At 22.8% G+C, this 19,583-nt stretch overlaps 10 protein-coding genes across 10 annotated transcripts; 6 read left to right on the forward strand and 4 right to left on the reverse strand.

Annotated features, from left to right (window-relative positions):
• Positions 1-314: 314 nt before the first annotated feature.
• On the forward strand, positions 315-919 carry DICPUDRAFT_84536 (uncharacterized protein; the record flags this gene model as incomplete). The annotated part of the gene is made up of 2 exons (XM_003293981.1): positions 315-392; positions 467-919. The coding sequence occupies 2 exons, from the start codon at positions 315-317 to the stop codon at positions 917-919; spliced, it is 531 nt and encodes a 176-aa protein (XP_003294029.1).
• Positions 920-1,110: 191 nt separating this feature from the next.
• Positions 1,111-2,683, forward strand: DICPUDRAFT_158975 (uncharacterized protein; the record flags this gene model as incomplete). The annotated part of the gene is made up of 4 exons (XM_003293982.1): positions 1,111-1,264; positions 1,348-1,625; positions 1,735-2,048; positions 2,140-2,683. The coding sequence occupies 4 exons, from the start codon at positions 1,111-1,113 to the stop codon at positions 2,681-2,683; spliced, it is 1,290 nt and encodes a 429-aa protein (XP_003294030.1).
• Positions 2,684-2,964: 281 nt separating this feature from the next.
• On the forward strand, positions 2,965-5,686 carry DICPUDRAFT_84538 (uncharacterized protein; the record flags this gene model as incomplete). Its single annotated transcript, XM_003293983.1, has 2 exons — positions 2,965-3,092; positions 3,169-5,686. The coding sequence occupies 2 exons, from the start codon at positions 2,965-2,967 to the stop codon at positions 5,684-5,686; spliced, it is 2,646 nt and encodes an 881-aa protein (XP_003294031.1).
• Positions 5,687-6,009: 323 nt separating this feature from the next.
• Positions 6,010-8,336, forward strand: DICPUDRAFT_58802 (uncharacterized protein; the record flags this gene model as incomplete). The annotated part of the gene is made up of 7 exons (XM_003293984.1): positions 6,010-6,284; positions 6,424-6,804; positions 6,864-7,073; positions 7,134-7,345; positions 7,423-7,663; positions 7,958-8,079; positions 8,148-8,336. Exons 1-7 carry the CDS (start codon positions 6,140-6,142, stop codon positions 8,334-8,336), a joined length of 1,500 nt encoding a protein of 499 aa, XP_003294032.1. The 5' UTR covers positions 6,010-6,139.
• Positions 8,337-8,550: 214 nt separating this feature from the next.
• On the forward strand, positions 8,551-9,511 carry DICPUDRAFT_84540 (uncharacterized protein; the record flags this gene model as incomplete). Its single annotated transcript, XM_003293985.1, has 3 exons — positions 8,551-9,132; positions 9,200-9,310; positions 9,380-9,511. 3 exons carry the CDS (start codon positions 8,551-8,553, stop codon positions 9,509-9,511), a joined length of 825 nt encoding a protein of 274 aa, XP_003294033.1.
• Positions 9,512-9,731: 220 nt separating this feature from the next.
• DICPUDRAFT_42876 (uncharacterized protein) lies at positions 9,732-10,568 on the reverse strand (the record flags this gene model as incomplete). The annotated part of the gene is made up of 5 exons (XM_003293987.1): positions 9,732-9,917; positions 9,982-10,053; positions 10,122-10,193; positions 10,258-10,335; positions 10,398-10,568. Coding segments are annotated over 5 exons (579 nt in total), but the record flags the coding sequence as incomplete, so codon positions are not given.
• Positions 10,569-12,591: 2,023 nt separating this feature from the next.
• On the reverse strand, positions 12,592-13,276 carry DICPUDRAFT_84542 (uncharacterized protein; the record flags this gene model as incomplete). Its single annotated transcript, XM_003293988.1, has 3 exons — positions 12,592-12,711; positions 12,796-12,946; positions 13,173-13,276. 3 exons carry the CDS (start codon positions 13,274-13,276, stop codon positions 12,592-12,594), a joined length of 375 nt encoding a protein of 124 aa, XP_003294036.1.
• A 748-nt stretch (positions 13,277-14,024) lies between these two features.
• On the forward strand, positions 14,025-15,343 carry DICPUDRAFT_158981 (uncharacterized protein; the record flags this gene model as incomplete). The annotated part of the gene is made up of 4 exons (XM_003293986.1): positions 14,025-14,031; positions 14,229-14,773; positions 14,853-14,952; positions 15,018-15,343. The coding sequence occupies 4 exons, from the start codon at positions 14,025-14,027 to the stop codon at positions 15,341-15,343; spliced, it is 978 nt and encodes a 325-aa protein (XP_003294034.1).
• Positions 15,344-15,409: 66 nt separating this feature from the next.
• DICPUDRAFT_42873 (uncharacterized protein) lies at positions 15,410-16,897 on the reverse strand (the record flags this gene model as incomplete). Its single annotated transcript, XM_003293989.1, has 1 exon — positions 15,410-16,897. The coding sequence occupies one exon, from the start codon at positions 16,895-16,897 to the stop codon at positions 15,410-15,412; it is 1,488 nt and encodes a 495-aa protein (XP_003294037.1).
• Positions 16,898-17,544: 647 nt separating this feature from the next.
• DICPUDRAFT_51276 (uncharacterized protein) lies at positions 17,545-19,583 on the reverse strand. Its single transcript, XM_003293990.1, has 3 exons — positions 19,565-19,583; positions 18,228-19,487; positions 17,545-18,150 (listed from the first exon to the last, which is right to left on the reverse strand). Exons 2-3 carry the CDS (start codon positions 19,449-19,451, stop codon positions 17,716-17,718), a joined length of 1,659 nt encoding a protein of 552 aa, XP_003294038.1. The 5' UTR covers positions 19,452-19,487; positions 19,565-19,583; the 3' UTR covers positions 17,545-17,715.

Here is a 19,583-nt window from a genome sequence, read left to right on the forward strand (position 1 = left end):
ATAATATTATTATTACACTATATATATACTTTTCATATAAATAAACTTTATATAAACAAATTATAAAACTCTTTTTTTCTTTTATACTTTATAAATATAGTATTTTATTAATTAATCTATATTCCAATTGTTTTTTTTTTTTTTTTTTTTTTTTTATTTTTTACTTTTTTCGTTTGTTAATAAATGGGCTGTATTAAAAAACCAATATAAACTAATAAATTATAATTTAATATAATAAAACAGTAATTATTATATTTCAATTCAAATCTTTTTTTTAATAATAATACATATATAAAAAATAAATAAATCAAACTATGGAAAATAATATTTATAATAATAAAGAATATATTATATATTCATTTATAAATAGAGAAATAGAGGAAATAAACCAGGTAAGATTTATTATTAATTATATATTAAAAAAATTTATAAATTTTAATCAATTTTTTTTTAATCAAATATTCAGGAAGTAGAAGTAGAGTATTCAGAGAACAGTAATCCTGTAGATGAAAATGATGAATCGATGCTTGATAGTTTTATAGAACAACAGAATATATTACAACAACAACATATATTACAGCAACAACAACAAGGTCAACTACAAAATGAAGAAATGAACTACGAAATTGAATCTGATGATGAAATGATTGTTCAACAAAATATAAACTTTTTAGATAATGACAATACTATTATAAATTACCATAATAATCCAAATAATCATAGTTATAATCACACTGAAATTAATAACAATAATAATAATATTAATAATAATAATAATAGTAATAATAATAATAGTAATAATAACAATAATAATAATACCTTGTTTTTTGGTAATAGCAAAAGAAGAAATAGCATCGAAAATAATAATAGTTATAATAATATCTCATCAAATAAAAAAAGACGAACAATTTACCAATAAAGGTTGTGTATATTAAGATATAATATTTTTATTTTTTTCACTTTTTTTAATTTTTTTTTATATAATTTTTTTTAAATTTTTTTTTTCAAATTTTTTTTAATTTTTTTTTTTAATTTTTTTTTTTGACTTGATGATCAATTTTTTTTTTTATTGAATATAATTTTGTATAAATATAAAACAACAATAAAAAAATGATGATGATCAAATCAATTTTTGTTTCATTTATCATTGCCTCTGTACTCTTAACAAGTGTTTTTGCTGAAGTTGGTGGAAAAAGAACTTTAGTTGTTCTCGAAAACCTTTCACAAAAAAATTTATATTCAACATTTTTTAAAACTTTAGAAAGTAAGTGATGATTATAATTATAAAAATTTTAAAAAAAAACCATCTTATTTTACGACTACTAATCAAAATTAAAATTCAAACAGAGAAAGGTTATGAATTAGATTTCCAACCAGCAACTACCGAAGTTGTTTTAGAAAAATATGGTGACTTTAATTATGATCATTTAGTTTTATTCGCACCAACTTTAGAATCAAAAACTATTACATCAAATGCAGTTTTAAATTTCATTGATGGCGGTAATAATGTTTTAATTGCTGGTTCAAATAAAATTTCAGAAACCATTCGTGATATTGCTCAAGAATGTGGTATGGATATTGAAGAAGATAACACTTTAGTTTATGATCACTTTAACTATGATAAGGTAATTATTATAATTTATTATTGTTATTGTTATTGTTATTGTTTCTAATTGTTATTATCATTGTAAATTTATTTTGTATTCTCAAATATTAATATAAATTATTTAATAGTCACAACCAGATCATTCTTTACTTGTTGCAGATCAATTTATTCAAGATTCACCAATTATTTTACAAGGTTTAGATAAACCAGTTATTTATAAAGGTATTGGACACAAAATTAGATCAAACCCACTCAATTTTGCAGTTTTAACTGGTTCATCTACCGCCTATTCAGGTAAAAAAACCAATGGTGCTTCAACTAAATTAATGGGCAAATCATGTGGTTTAGTTTCATCATTACAAGCTCGTAATAATGCCAGAGTTACTTTTTCAGGTTCAATCGAATTATTCACCGATAAATCATTTGGTACCACTTTAGAAAAGTAAGTATAGATTTATTTATATAAAATACCACCAATCACACTTTTAAAAATGTTCAATTTTACATATATATTAATTTTATAATAATATTAGAAATCAATCAGGTAATAAAGAATTTGTTGAAAATTTAGTTTCATGGACATTCCAAGAAAGAGGTATTCTTAGATCAAGCCAATTAGAATTGGTTAAAATTTCAACTGAATCAAACTCAACTGTTGCCCCAGATGTATTCACAATCAAAGATGAAGTTAGCTATAGCCTCAAAGTTGAAGAATATGATGGCGTTAAAAATGAATGGGTTCCATACGTTTCACAAATCCAACTTGAAGTCATCATGTTAGATCCATATATTCGTACTTTTATTAAAGGTGACTCAAAAGGTATCTACAAGATTAACATTAAACTTCCAGATGTTTATGGTGTTTTCACATTTGAAGCCACCGTTCAAAAACCAGGTTATGGTCAATTAGAACACATTATCCGTAAACCAATCGTCCCATTCCGTCATGACTCATATGAAAGATTCATTCCAGCTGCCTTCCCATATTATGCTGCCTGTTTCTCAATGATTATTGGTACTTTTATTTTTAGTATTATTTTCCTTTTTAACAAAGATCCAAAACACATTCAAATCTAAAAAAATTATTTTTAAAAAAAAAAAAAAAACAATCAAATAATAAATAAAAAAAAAAAAATATATTAAAATAAATAAAAAAGATAATAAATATATTATTATTAAATAAATTCTACAAATAACTTTTATTATTTATTTATTAATTATTTTTTTTTTTTTTTTAATTTTTCCAATTTTTAAATATTTAAAATTTTTTCGTTAGTTTAATTTTTTTTTTTTTTTTTTTTTTTTTTTTTTTTTGATTTTTGACTTTAATTCATTTTCTAAAGATTGTTTCTAAAAAAATGTTACGAAAGGTAATATTTAGTTCTTGTAGAAATCTTCAAAATAATATCAAATTAAATAATGTCTCAGTTTTAAAAAACTATTCAACCGCTCCAAGGTTTGCCACTATCAAAAATGATCGTAATTTGTAAATATATTTTAAAAAAAAACAAAAAAAACAAACAAAAACAAATACTTATATTATATTTTTATTTTTATATTAGCGATTATTTACAAAACAAAATTAGGGATTTTAGAAAAGAAACAGATGAAAATAAGAAAGTGATATATTTTAAACAATTTTTAGAAAAATTACCAGAAGATATACTTGAAACCAATTATACAAAAGATATATTATTTTTAATTACATCATTATTAGAAATGGATAAAATTCAAGAAGCCAGACAAGCATTCGACAAAATTACAAAACAAAAAATGAAAGCTCTAAATTCAACAAAAAATAATGAGAAAATGAGTTATTCAAGAGAAAAAACCGAAAATTTTTGTTTTAAAGAGATAATCAACTATTATTTAAAGAAGGAAGAGTTTGACGAATTAGAGAAATTCTTTGTTGCAAATGCAACATATTACAAATCATTTTTAGAGGGTCAAGATCATTTCAAAGAGTTTCTTTCAAAAATTTCAAATGTGTCATTCAAGAGATTAAGTGATTTGGTCTACATTTTATACGAAAATAATATTATTACATGCAATGCATCCGTCAATATCTTGATTTTCTCAATAGAATATGATCCATCTGGTAATACTTTCAAAAGTTTTTATCAATACCATAAGAACCTTTGGAACCAATTAAATGTCAAACAGTTCTCAGATTTACAACCATTCATTTTAGTCAGAAGAAGAGATAAGATTTTAAACCAAATTTTAGATGATATGTTGGAAGGTTGTGTACCATTAATGGATCTCTCACCAAAATATATCCATAATATGATGAGATTGTTTTTTAGAGTTGAAAAGGATCCAATTCAATTAAAGAAATTAACCGACAAAGTACTCTTGGTCGCTGGACAACAGGATTCAGAATCTATAGCCAACTTATTATTCCTTTATTCTAGTTTCTTCGATTCAAAAGAAGTAGGCAGAGAAGAAAGAATTAATTTGTATACAATGACTAGATTTAATCACGACTTATTAATGCTTCTCCCCGAAGAAACTAGATTGAATGTTGTAAACGATCTCATCAAACTATTGTTAGCTTCAGATCAATACCACAAAGCATTAATCTGGTATTTATCAATGTCAAACTCATTAGGTATTCATCAAAACTATCAATCAACAATTTACTTTATAATCTACCACAAATATCAATTAGAGCTCAACAGAAAAGGCGAAATTTCATTATCAAAAGAAGATATCGAAAAGAATAAAAGCTGTTTAGAGTTTTGGGAAGATATTATTGCTTTTTATCCAGACAACACAATTTCATTCGATGAATATTTTGATAGATATATAAGAAGCAAGGACAGATACACCAAAATTCTTGACAACTCAACCAATTTATCCTCAAGAACAAACAAAGCAAAAGAATATGGCTTTATGTTAGATACTATCAGAAATATTATCTCGCCATCAGATTCTCAATTAAAAATCCTTCTTCAAGAAAGTGCCAAAAACCAAGAATTAGGTGTTGAAATTTATAGAAATTTAGCAGAAAAATATTTTGCCTTTGATGATATTCCTTCTGGTACTCTTTTAATCGAATCAATAATATCAATGAAAAACAGCCCCACCAGTTTAAGCAAACTCGAAAATATACCACTTCAAATTATCAAACCTTTACTTTCAAATAACTCTGATTTACAATTCAAAGAATTAAAGGGATATTATAGGGACGAATTAATCACAGAGCTTTTTGGTGACAAAGAAATCGATAGTGATTCCATCGAATTTAAAAAGAAATTAATATTCAACATGTTTTATTACAAGTTTAATATAAAAATGGCCATCAGCGGCTTAATTGCCTTAATAGAAAGAAAAGTACCAATTAATTTCAGCCTCTTAGAGCAAGCTGTTACTATAGTTTTAGAAAATAAAGGTTCATTCGATAGAGAGATCATCAAAATGCCAACATTATATTCCTTTGTTCAAAAATTCACCAAAAAGAATACATCATACGAAGACGGTTTCTATTTAACCCTCCGAAACTTGATTGATTCTCGTCAATTCGATAAAGCAGACCAATACATCAAAGAATATGAACACTTTAAATCCCTCAAAAATACATATATTGAAAGATCACGTATCATTTTAGAAGAAAACAACCAAAAAACATCAACTGTAGGCAAACTCCAAATTCTTTTTGATGAAATGGTCGCTACTGGTATCTATAAAGACCTTTCTTTTATTTTAAACCCACTCATCAAAAATTTAATTGTCACTTTACCACAAGATCAATTTTCAAAATTTGAAAATAATATTTTATTCTCTTCGCCAATTTTTGACCAATTAACATTCCTCGACAATCAATCAGTTTCAAAATTAATTTACCATAATAGAAACAACTCTTCACAATTAGCAACTTATATGAATAAATGTTTAGGTACTCACACAAAATCCGTTTTATCAAAAGAGCTTCGTTTTAATAAAAATATAACAAGAGAACAAATATATTCAATCTTATTTGAATTAAGAGGCACTGGATTTGGTAATGTTAAGGTTTTATCTAAATCAATAAATAATAATAATAATAATAATAATAATAATACAAGTAATAATTATTAATAGTAATATAAATAGTAATAATAATTAATAACTAAATAAGGTTATTTTCAAAATAAAATTTTTTTTCCTTTTTAAAATTTTTTTTTTTTTTTTTTAATAAACAAACCATTATTTCTATTGTATTTTTATTTTTGTGAAAAATGTCAATCATTTATAAGATATTTATTTAAACAAGACACTTTTAAAAAAAAAAAAAAAAAAAAAGAAAAAAAAAAAAAATTAATTTTTTTTTAATTTTTTTTTTAAAATTTTTTTATTTTTTAAATTTATAAATTTTTATTTTTTTTTTTTCTTCTTTGTTATATTAAATATTAAAAATTTCGCTTCAAAAAAAAAAAAAATAATAATAAATAAACAGAGATAACAATATAATAAATCTTTATTTTAAATAACAGGAAACAATTATAAACAATTATAAAAATTAATAAAACAATAAAAATAGATAAACAAAAAATGAGTATGCCAGGATATCAACCAAATGCCCCAGGGTCATTTGGATCATTATGGAACAGTGGCGGTATTGAAAAATCATCAATGCTTATTGGAAATTACAGGTTAGATAAGACATTAGGTATTGGTTCTTTTGGAAAAGTTAAATGTATGTATAATATAATAGTAATAATAAAAATAAAATAATATATCTATAAGAAAGATAAACCCATTGTATCGTTGCAGTATCAAAAATTAATATTGGTTAATATCTTTTCCTAACAATGGTCTTTTTTTAAACTGAACAGTGGCAGAGCATGTTAAAACTGGTGTAAAGGTCGCAATTAAAATTTTAAATAGAACCAAAATTAAAAACTTAAAGATGGATGAAAAAATTCGAAGAGAAATTCAAAATATGAAGTTATTTAGACACCCACATATTATTAAATTATACGAAGTTATAGAAACAACTACAGATATTTTCATGGTAATGGAATATGTTACTGGTGGAGAGTTATTCGAATATATTGTTAAAAATGGTAAATTATCAGAAGATGAAAGTAGAAGATTATTCCAACAAATGATATCGGGTGTAGATTATTGCCATCATCATATGGTTGTTCATCGTGATTTAAAGCCTGAAAACCTTCTATTGGATCCAGTTAATAAATGTATTAAAATTGCAGATTGTATGTATTAATAAAAAAATTAATAAATAAATAAAGATTATTAATAATTTTCAAAATAGTTGGTCTTAGCAATATGATGCAAGATGGTGATTTTTTAAAAACAAGTTGTGGTTCACCAAATTATGCAGCACCAGAGGTTATTTCCGGTAAACTATATGCAGGCCCAGAAGTAGATGTTTGGTCGTGCGGTGTTATTCTTTATGCATTTTTATGTGCCAAATTACCATTTGACGATGAAAACATACCAATGTTATTTAAAAAAATTAGAGGTAGGTTAAATTATTAATAATCATTAATTTGGTTTATTATATTAATATGTTTTTTTTCAGAGGGTGTTTTTAATATACCAGACTTTGTATCACCAAGTTGTGCAGATTTAATTAGAAAAATGTTGGTAGTTGACCCAGTAAAAAGAGTTACAATTCACGAAATAAGAAACCATCCTTGGTTTCAAGTCAAATTACCAAAATATTTATCATCACCACACACATTTTTATCAAAATCAATTCAAACTATTAATACATCAATTTTAAATGAATTGGTACAAGTAAGTAAAATACATTAAATTAGTTTAGTTCATAGTTATTTTACTAATATTTTATTTTTATTAAAAATTAGGTTTATGCACCAATTGAAAAAGAAAAAATTATTGAAGAATTACAAAAACCAGGAGAGATTAATGACTTTATTGTTAGCTATCATTTACTATTAGACTCAAAAAGAGGTTCATATGAAAACGAAATTAATTCACCAAATTTAATATCACCCCAAAACACACCAACAATGTCAAGTGCTCAAAAGAGCCCAAATCACCATTTAACACCTAATATTGCAGTAGGATCAAATGCCTCATCAAATAGTAATGGTTCTGATACACTTTCGATGAGCCCAAATTTAATAAATAGTAATATAAATGGTAATAATAACAATAATAATAATAATATAAATAGTTTCAATATAGGAAATAATTGTAATGATAATGTAAATATAGCAAATGGTGTAAATATAGATAACAATAATAATGACAGTACCTTAGTTAATGACATTAATGAATTGGAAAGCAATGAAGGTTTAATTTTATTTGCTGATAACGGCCAAACTAATGAATCGAATATAGTAAATCCAAACAGTAACTTCCAACTTTTAAATTCAGTCGATCTTAATAGTGACATTCAATCACAACCACACAGAAAATGGTACTTGGGTGCAATTTCACAATTACCACCCCACGAAATTATGGGAGAAATTTATAGAGCATTAAAGAAAGTTGGTTTTGTAAGTATATGAAATAAACATGAAACAAATGCAATATTTATAAATATTAATATTTTTTTTAAATATAGGAATGGAAATTAACTGGTCCATATCAATTGAGATGTAGAATGCTTGATAGTGGTAGACCAGTAAAATTGGTTTTACAATTATTTAGAGTTGCCGAAAATAGATATTTATTGGATATTAAAAAAATTGAAGGTCAAATTTTTGTATTTTTCGATATATGTAGTTTATTATTAGAAGAATTAAATTTATAATTAGATATCTTTTCCTTTTTTTTTTTAAAGTTAAATAAATAATCAAATTATAAATAATAAAACAAAATTATTGTTATCGCATATTATAATTTTTTTTTTTTTTTTTTTTATTCGTTTTTTTTAGATTTTTGCAAAAATTTTTTTTTTTTTTTTTTTTTTTTTAAAGTTTCTTTTTTTTTTTTTTTTTTAATATTCATAATTATAATTAAAAAAAATGAAAAATAATAAAAGTAATAATAACCAAAAGGTTGTAAAAAAATCAAACCCACCACAACAAAAACAACAACAACAACCAAAACAAAAAGTACAACAAAATAAACCACAACAAAAACAACCACAAAAACCAAACCAAACCAAACCACAACAACAACAACCACAACAAACTAAATCAAAAAAAGAACAAATTCCACCTAAAAAAGCTTTAAAACCAGTTGAAAAAGTAGAAGAGGAAATAGAGGATGTAGAAGAAAATGAAGATACCGAAACCAATAACCCACTTGGTATTGATAGTGAATTATATGAAGATATAACAAAGATTCAACTTGAAATTGATAATATATCAAATAAAGAAATGCAACAAAAACTAAAATTAGATATTGAAAGAGATAGAGCATTTACTCCATTTTTCAATGAAAGAGAAAAATTATTATCATCAATTCCAAACTTTTGGCATAAAGTTATTACCAGCCACCCAATCCTCACAGCTTTAATTACAGGCAAAGACGATGAATTAATTAAGAATTTAACAAACTTTAAAGTTGATGTTATGGATTCAGGAAATGTTAGATTTAATTTTGTAGGTTATTTTTAAATAGATTTTTATAGTAATAGTTTTATTAATATATTTTTTATTTTTTAAAAAGACTTTTAAAAATAATAATTTTATTAAAAACAAATCAATTTGGAAAGAATATGCATTCGATGATCAAGGTATATCAACAACATGTTCACCAATCCAATGGAAAAATGGAAATGTAGGTATAACTAAAAGAAAAAAATTATTTATTATGACACTAATTCTTTATTTTTTTTTTTACATACAGGATATTACAAAAAAAAGAGAAGGAGAAGACCCATCATTCTTTTCATGGTTTGCCGATCAAGATGATTTAGAAATATTTGATATTTTAAAACATGAAATTTGGATGTTCCCAAACGATTTTTATAATAATTAAAATAAAATTTTTTTATAATTTTTATAGGATTTTTTTTAAAAATTATTTTTATTTCTTTATTTCTATTTTTTTTTTTTTTATATTGTTGTTTATAAAAATACAATAACTTTAAACTATAGTAATATTTTGAATATATTAAATATTTTTAAAAATCTTTTCTAAATGCTAATTATTAAAATTAATATTAATAGAACTATATTTATTAGATATTAATATTTAATTATTTTATATTAAATAGATAAAAAGACTTACATGGTGTTTTTAAAAGTTCATTTAAACCGCAACCTGTTAATTTATTTTCGCAACCACTTCTCCAAGAGCAAAAATCTTCCGTACAAGGATTATTATCATCACACGAAACTGCTATATGTATACATCCCCTAACTTTATCGCAAGTATCTATAGTCTAAAGAATAAAAGAAAATAAATATTTAATGTTAACTATTAATATGGTGTTTTAAATTACTTACACATGGATTGTTATCATCACACGAAACTGGTTCATGGACACAACCAGTAGAGTTTGTACAAAAATCATTTGTCTATATAAAAAAGCTTTTTAGTATAAATATAAAAAAAATTAAAAATAAATAAAATTAAAAATATTTACACATATATTGTTATCGCTACATGTTCTGGGTTTAAATATACAACCTTTTCTTCTATTGCAAATATCTATTGTCTATAAAAAATGAAGTTAGTATTTATTTAGAATTTAAGAGTGTTATTAATATAAGTTTTCCTACACAATTATTATAATCTTCACATGCAACTGTTTTTTTATACACACACTCCCCAGTTTCTAAATCGCAATAATCCCTTGTCTAAAATATTTTATATTAGTTTTAAAGTATTTTGGTAATGGTATATAGTTTAATTTACTTACACATGGATTATTATCTGTACAAAAAACATTTACAAAATAACATTTTCCATTTGATGGATCACAATAATTATCTGTACATTTATTAAAATCGTCACATTTTTTTCTAATATGTTGACATCCTAAAATTGGATCAAAATAATCATCTGTACATAAATTATCATCATCACAATTTGAAATAGTATTATCGTTATTCGTTTCATTTTTCTTTATTTCATTTACATTATTTTCAATTTTATTTAAAGTTGAAATATGATGATTGTTATTGTCATTATTATTATTATTATTATCATTATTATTACTATTATTATTATTATTATTATTATTATTATTATTATTATTATTATTATTATTATTTTTATTGCTATTGATATTGTTGTTGGAGTAATGGTTACTATTGATGTTTCCGTTTACTCTTTCATTTAAACTATTAATATTATTTATGAATGATGTTGTACATTTTTTTTCATTGCATTTTAAATTATTTGATTCTCCACCTAATTTTAAAAATAAATTAAATTAATATAATATTATTTGCACTTGTTTATCTTGTTTAATTATACTTTTTACAATAAATATAATTATATTTAAATTTAAAAAAACCAATTTGAATTTGAATTTCATATTTGTTGAGTTCCTTTAAAAATGGAATTAAAATTTTATCCCTTTCTTTATTTTTTAAATCTTTTTTTTTTTTTTTTTTTTTTATTTAATTGTTTTATACTTTTTGTTTTCCCCAAATCTACTAATTATTACTATTGCTGTAAATTTGCCAATTATTACTTCATAATTATAAAATTTTTAAAAAGAAAAAATTTTAATAAAAGATAAATATAAAATATAATTATTTAAAAAAGATAAAATAAAAAAAAAACAAAAAAAAAAAAAAAAAAAAAAAAAAAAGATAAAAAGATAAAAAAAAAAAAACCTAAATAAACACACAAATAATAGTTAGTTTCGATTTATTTATATTATTTTGGCACTAAGCACATAATAATGGACTTTAAACAATTTTTTTTTTTTTTTAATATAAATCAATATAAATCAAAATAAAATTAATAAATATTATATTTTATACCAAATAATTAAAATTAAAAACTACTACTACTACTACTACAATTAAACCCTTTACATTCTAACCCCCAACTCACCTAATAAAATAAATAAAGAACAAACCCCCAAACCACTTTTTTTTTTATAAATAAAAATAAATAAAAATAAAAAATATAGTAATAATAATAATAATTATTATTATTATTATTATTATTGTTATTATTATTATTTTTAAATTAATGATAATATTAATAATAATAGTTTAATTTTAATTTATCTTTAATCACTTTTTTTTTATATAAATGTTTTTTTTATAATATTGTAGTTTAAAATACAATATCAATCTACCAAACGAAACCATCACTTTTTGAAAATATTTTATATTTTTTCGGTATATACATATAATAAATAAATTATAAAAAAAAAAAACAAAAAATATATTCATCATTAATTTTATGAAAATGATGAAAATTAATTTTTATTTAATTTTTTTTTTTTTTACCTCTTTGTTTCTTTTTTTAATAAAAAATATTAAAAACCTATTTCCCTTTTAAATGAAAAACCTATTTAATAATTTAAAAAACTATTTATAAAATTGAAAGAAAAATAAAAAAGATTATATTTTTTAAAAAGAAAGGTTTCTTTTTTTATTTTTTAAAAATAAGGATTATCTTTATTTTTAAAGTTTTTTAATTATTAATTAATTAATAATTTTTTGATGTTTATTTGTTATTAGTTGTTTTTATTTCAAGCCATTCTAAATTCCTATGTTGTTTTTAACAAATTTGTTCTATAATTGAAAGTTGTTGTTTTTTTTTTATTTATTTATTTAGTGTTTATTTAAATAAATATTAAGTGTCCATGTTGATTTTGGTTTTGTATTTGTTGAGGTTGTGGTTGTTGTGGTTGTTGTTGGTTGTTGTTTTTGTTGTTGTATTGTAGTAAAGGGGTGGTGATGATTGAGAAGTGTCGTTACAAATAAAAATAGTGCAGCTTATTAATTGTAACAAGTTTTTAAATCTTTAATCTCTAAAAGAATTTATTATACATTAATATATATACTATATATTTATTTTGATAAATTATTATTTATTGTTTTTAATAAAAATAAAAAAAAGTTATTTTTTAGTTATGAATATTATAATTATTTATTATTATTATTATTATTATTATTATTATTATTATTATTATTATTATTATTATTATTATTATTATTATTACTATTACTATTATTATTAATTATCGTGTTAAATTCTAATATTATCTTTAAAAAAAAAAAAACGATACTATTAACTATCAAAATGATTGATACCATTAATTATTATATACTATATATTATTTAAATGACAATTGGATAATCATCTTTTTTTTGGATTGAAAATCTGTCAGAGTTTGAAAGAGGTAATAACCAGGGTGATACTTTAACAACCTCTAAAACACATGGTTGCCCTTCAAATGTTTGATAAAGTGTAACTGCACCCCATATAGCTGTTAAAGAACTAGAAATAAAATAAAAAAATAAGATTAGAAGATGGTAGTAATTAATGATGATAATTATGATGTGATATGATAATGATGACGTTATAAGCGATGATGATTCCAATAGATTTGAGATTTTAAATAAATGAAAATATTTAAATGTTACATAACACAACAAAAACAACGATAGCTAAAAAAAAAAAACTACTGTGGATAGTCATAACCAAACAATTAATGAGTATTTACCTTTTAAGGCATCTAAGAATAAAGATTGACTCTTTTTTTTTAAAATTTATTAATTTTGTTTCTGATACTAAACCACCTATTTGACCATAACATCTTGATAACATATCTTCTATAATTTGTTGTACTTTTTCAATTGTTATTGGATTTGAAAAAAAATTACTATATATATTTAAAAATTAAATGTAATTAATAGATCTGAATTAAAAAAATTAATTTAAAGTAAAATAAAACAAATAAATGAATATTAATAATAATATCCAGTAAACAAAAAAGAAAATAAATAAATAGAATAAATAGAATAAATAGAAAAAAAAAAAAAAAAAAAAAAAAGGCAAATGGACCCCTTTTATTAAAAAAAAAAAAAAATTTGGAGGAATTGTTTGTTTCCCCCCTTTTGGGGCAAAAAGGTTTTCTTTTGGGTTGGGAAGGGTTTTAAAAAGGGGAATTTAATTTTTCTAAAGCCTGGTTTTTTTTGGTTTTTTTGGTTTTTTTTACCCCGGGGGGGGGGGGGGGGGGGGGGGTTTTTTATTTTTTAAAAACCGAAAAGGTTTCCCAAAAGTTTTCCTTTTTTTTGTTTTTTAAAAAGGGGGGCCCCGGGGTAAAAAATAATTAAAATCCCCCGTAATTTTAAAAATTTTTTCGGGTTTTTTTTTTAAAACGAGGTCTAAAAAAAGGTTTTTTTTTTTTTTTTTTTTTTGGAAATTTTTTTTAAAAAAAAAAAAAAAAAAAAAAAAAAAAAAAAAAAAAAAAATTAAAAATTTAAAAAAAAAAAAAAAAAATTTTAAAAAAATTATTATTTTCATTTGATTGTTGTTACTTACTTTTAAAAGATAACTTCTCTAAAATTAAAAAATGGCCGGTAATATATCTAATCAATAACTATATAAATCAATCAATCAATCTTTGAAAAATTTTAATCTTGATGTATAGTTACTAATATTTTCTTTGTTTTTTTTTTAAAACCAATATTAAATATAATATGGAAATAATTTAATATGAATAATCATTAATAATAATAATATCATAAAAAAACAATAATAATAATAATATAAATAGATAAAAAAAGAGATTTAGAAGAAACTGATAATAATAATAACAATACTGAAAATGAAGAACAATCAAAAAAGAAATTAAAAGTTGAAGAACCAGAAAATAAACAAGTAGATGATAAAAAAGAAGAATCTAAAGAAGAAAAAGTTGATGATAATAAAAAAGAAGATGATAAAAAAGTAGATGATAATAAAAAAGAAGGTGAAGGTGAAAAGAAACCATTATTCTCATTTAGTTCAACACCAGGTTTTTCATTTGGATCAACACCAGGTTTTTCATTTGGATCAGGCTCGTCATTATTCCCAACTAGTTTTTCAGCAGCCTCAAATACTAGCCCATTTTCTTTTAATTTAAATTCAACAACATCTAGCTTCACTTCAGGTTTTTCAAAGCAATCATCAGAATCATCAGTTTCTGGCGAATCAAACACTACTGAAGGTGAGCCAACCAATGGCTGTGAAGAACCTGAAAACTCTTCATTCAAACCAATCATCCAAGCTCAACAAATTGATACCAAAACTGGTGAAGAAGATGAGACTGTTTTATTCTCTGTATGAACTTAAAAAATATCAACATCTATTTCTATTATTTTAGTATTAACTCTCTTTTATTTATCCTTTTTCATTATAGGTTAGAGCAAGACTTTATATAGTTCAAGATCAACAATACAAAGAAAGAGGCACAGGTGTAGTTAGAATTAATAAAAATATTGAAAATAAATCTAGAATTAGTAAGTATTAAAAATATCAATTCATCAAAAACCACCCCTCTAATATATTTTTTATGTATATATAGTAATGAATGTAGACGGCTCAAAGAAAGTTATTTTAAATACAAATATTTTTGGTAAAATGAGCATCGATGCACCAAATGAAAAGTCGATTAAATTTATAGGTTTTGATAGCGAAAACCAATTCAAATTTGCCACATTCCTTTTAAAACTAGGAAAGGCTGAAGATGTCAAAACCTTCATTAATAAAGTTAAAGCCCAAATAGAGGTAGCCAAAGAATTTGAAGAAAAAGAAAAGAAAGAAGAAAAGAAAGAAAATGAAAATAAAGAAGAGAAAGAAGAAGAGGAAAAGAAAGAAGAAGAAAAGAAAGAAGAAGAGAAAAAAGAATAAAAAATTATAATTATACTTTTAAAAAAATAAATAAAAAATTTTAAAAAAAAACCTATTGCAGTTTTATTAATCTTCTTTTTTAACAATATGGAAATCATTTGAACAGTATTGATTGTATAGATCCATTTTCTTGAACTTAAATGAGATTGCTTCTAAATTGGAAAAGGTTTCACTGTTTGCTTGTAAATTATATTTTGGAATTAAATAGTTGAACAATTCGAATGCTTTATCGATGTTATTTGATTGGCAACATGCATTTATCAAATAGTTTACTGTGTTGATATTTGGTTTAAAATTTGATACTACTTGGTCTTGTAATTTTGATAATAATTCAAAGTCAGTTTCGGTCGAGAGGGATTCTACCATTAGTTTATTGGGTCTCATCATAACATTTTCAAAGAGATCCATCATTTCATCAAGTCTGTTGCTTTTGCCCAATTGAATAAAAATTTGATTAAATGTTTGTGTAGTATTGGCTATCTTTCTTTCATGGGTGTCAAATTCTTTTAATAATTGTATAGCCCTATCTGTTTGGTGTACCTTTAGATATCCCTCAACTAAGATTTGTATTGTGTTGTGGTCCTGCTTTTTGATGATCATTTCATTGTAAACGGTCTCCATTAATTTAAGGTTTCCTTGTCTTGAAAAACAGTTTAAAATTGAATTTAGGATGGCTATATCGATATCTTGTTGTTGTTGCTTTGGTGAATTTTTTAAATAGTTGTATGCCTTCTCTCCCTGGTTTGAATTTGAATAACCCAAACAAATGAGTTTTGTAATTTTATTTTGATTGGGTTTGATTTGGTTCTCTTGTTCCATCTCTCCAGATAGTTTTAATAGTTGTTTGATATCACCATTATTTGACAATGATTCCATATAGAGATAATATATATTTTCGAGTTTAGATTTTTGATGAAAATCTGAAAATCTATCTTTATTTGATTGAGTAAAGTCAAAAACCTGCTTAACCATAACATTGTTACCCCTTAGTAAATACTCTGACATCAATGATTCGACTTGATCCAGTGAAAATTTAAAACTGTCTATATCTTGAACATTTTCGATTGTATACTGATTGATGCCGTTCAATAGTAATAATTTCTTAATTATTTCTTTAACTCTTGATTCTTCATCTGTTAATTTACCACAAACTCGAATTAATGTTGCTAATGTTAGATTTGCACGGTCAATTGGTTTGTTGCTCTGTATTTCTATACTTGCATTTTTTAACTCTTCTTTTAAATATTCATCTTTTAATAAATTAAAATAATTTTTGAATGTATTGTTAAATGTACTGTTATTTGTGTTAATGGTGCTACTATTTGTACCTATTGCTGTATTGCTGGAATTGGTTTCAATTGGTTTTTCATATTTATTTACTTTTTTGTCAATTCTTTTGGTTAACCAATTAAATGATTGATTTTCTGGGTTTTCATCATCATAATAATCCTCACCTTTTTCCTTATTATTATTTAAAGTTGATGATGAATTATTTTTTATTGTACAGTAATTTCTAATATTTCTTTTATTATTATTTCGTAAAAATCTGATCATTTTTTATTTAAAAAACAAAAAAAAAATAAAAAAAATAAAAAAAAATAAAAAAATGAAAAAATTAAAAAAAAAGAAATTTAAAAAAGTTAAGTATTTTGATGTGATAGATAATGATTGAGATTGAGTTAGGGTCGTATAGGACCGCGAATTTATATTTATATTTTATTATGGTAAAAATACAATTTCAAATTATAATAAAGAAATAATACCTCCAAAATCAAATATCTGTTTAAAATTAAAAAAATAAAATTATATTTTAAGGTAAAAAATATTAAACCTTTTATAAATACCATTTGAAGGGGTTTATTCATAAATATGGCACTTCTTTGAAAAGAGAGCTCATTAACAACCACATCATTGGCATGGTGATATCGAGAATTCTTTTGATTGAGATAATGGTGTTGATTTTTTGAAAACAAAAAACTAAAAAAAATAAAATAAAATAAAATAAAAATAAAAGAAATCGATTGTTTGATTGAGATAAAATAAGTATGTGAACTAACCAGCAAAGGTTATTCACATTATTTATTTGAAAAAATTATACATTTATGATTATAAATGTTGATATTAATCTTTTTTTTGTTTTTTTTTTTGTTTTTTTTTTTTGTTTTTTTTTGATTAAAAGTATAAAGTTAATTAAAGTTTATACCCAAAAAATTATAAGTATTACATCCTGATTTTTTAATTATTATATTATTTTCTTTTTTTTTTTGATTTTCTTTTTTTTGATCTTTTTTTTTTTTGTTTTTTTTTTTTTTTTGTTTTTTTTTTTTTTTTTTTTTGTTTAATAAATATAAAAAAAAAGAAACAATTGATCATTAACGATTTATGTTTCTATTTTGAACAGAAATTTGTGGTTGAAATGATTGCATTTCAGAAATTGATGGTAATTGGACTTGTCTTTGACGACTATTATTATTGGTATTATTATTGGTATTACTGTTAATATTATTATTATTATTGAATCTTTGTGAAATTTGATTGTATTTTTCGAAAATATTAAATACATAAGAGTATTTATTTTTGATTGTATATGAATTTGTTTCAGATTCGTGATAATGAAATTGATCATAGATGAGTTTAACGCATTTTTGGAAATAACTATCGTTAATATCTACTCTGCAATAAAAAGTTAAAGTTGAGTTCCATGGTTTTTGTAAAATTAATAATGATAAATAAATGCAAGCTGCTGCAATAATTGATGGGGGATAGTTGATTAATTTATAATCTAAAAGGGATAATTCACCAAACAACTATAGAAGAAAAAAAAAAAATTAATATTAATATTTAAAACAAAAAATATAAAAAATATAATTTTAAATACACTTACATGAGCAACATGTGAAATTTCGGAATCACCAACAGCAATTAAATATTTACCCATAAAAAATTTAGTAGTTGGAGTGGATAATGTGAAATCTAAAGCCTTTAACATTTTGAACTCACACTCTAAAAGTTGTTCGGTAGTAAAGAAATCACCAGAAGAATGGATGATAAATGAACTTGGTACACCTATGTACTCTTCGAATTGTGTGGCAATAAAGAAAGCGCAGGCACCAACCATTTGGAATTCATTTCTTGAAACCTTTTCAACAGAGAGGTAACGATCGAGCAAATTAATGGCCAAATAGATGGTTTCACTTTTTACACTATTTTCAGCACCAATATCGACGATCCAGTCAATTAAGAGTGCTCTCATGCATGGCTTGAGATCCTTGTGAAATGACATATAATCCTTTGGTTGAGTTTTCCATTGACGAAATCTTGCATTGTCAAAGATATCTTCGGTATAATCGCCACATAACAACGGACATTTACCATAATGAGCTCCAATATCGATGTGTGGAATATGTGGAAGGTCAGCGTACATATGATTAAGTAAAAATTGTTTGAAATTTTGATTTCTACCAACGTGGTTATTTTGAATATTACTTTCAAATTGGCTTCTTATCTCTAATGTTAAATTTGTATTTAAATTTGAAACTTCAGTTAATGTTGGATCGGTATTGAAATTATTATTTAAACTGTGATAATTTTCTAATTGATAAATTTTTTCAGCATTTAAAAAATTATTAATTGAAACTATTCTATTTGAATTGTTGTTATTATTATTATTGTTATTATTATTATTAGTATTGGCAGTGTTATTGGTATTGTTATTAGTATTAACATTATCGGTGTTATTTTTTGTTTCTTGATTATTATTATTATTGGTGTTATTTTTATTACTATCACTATCATTGGTCGATTTAATAATATTTTCATTTTTTGATGTTTTATTTGAAAAACTATTATCAATAGTATTATTATTATTATTATTATTATTATTATTATTATTATTATTATTATTATTATTATTATTATTATTATTATTATTATTATTATTAGTATTTGGTGAATGTTTAGATGGTAAATTTTCACCGATATTTAAACTTTCAGTTCTTGAAATATTAACATTTGGAATGGTAATTTTAGATGAACTAGTATTATTATTATTATTATTATTGATAGTAGTGATTGAACTAATAACTTTAGATTGAATGGGTTTTGCCATTGAATTTTTGTTATTAACTTCATTGTTATTTACATTCTATTAAAAAAATAAAAAATAAAAAATAAATATTAATATTAATAACCCAATTAAAATTTAAATTTTAAAATACATACTTGAATATTTTGTTGATGA

Source organism: Dictyostelium purpureum (assembly GCF_000190715.1).
Source record: "Dictyostelium purpureum unplaced genomic scaffold DICPUscaffold_495, whole genome shotgun sequence".
NCBI classification, from domain to species: Eukaryota; Evosea; class Eumycetozoa; order Dictyosteliales; family Dictyosteliaceae; genus Dictyostelium; species Dictyostelium purpureum.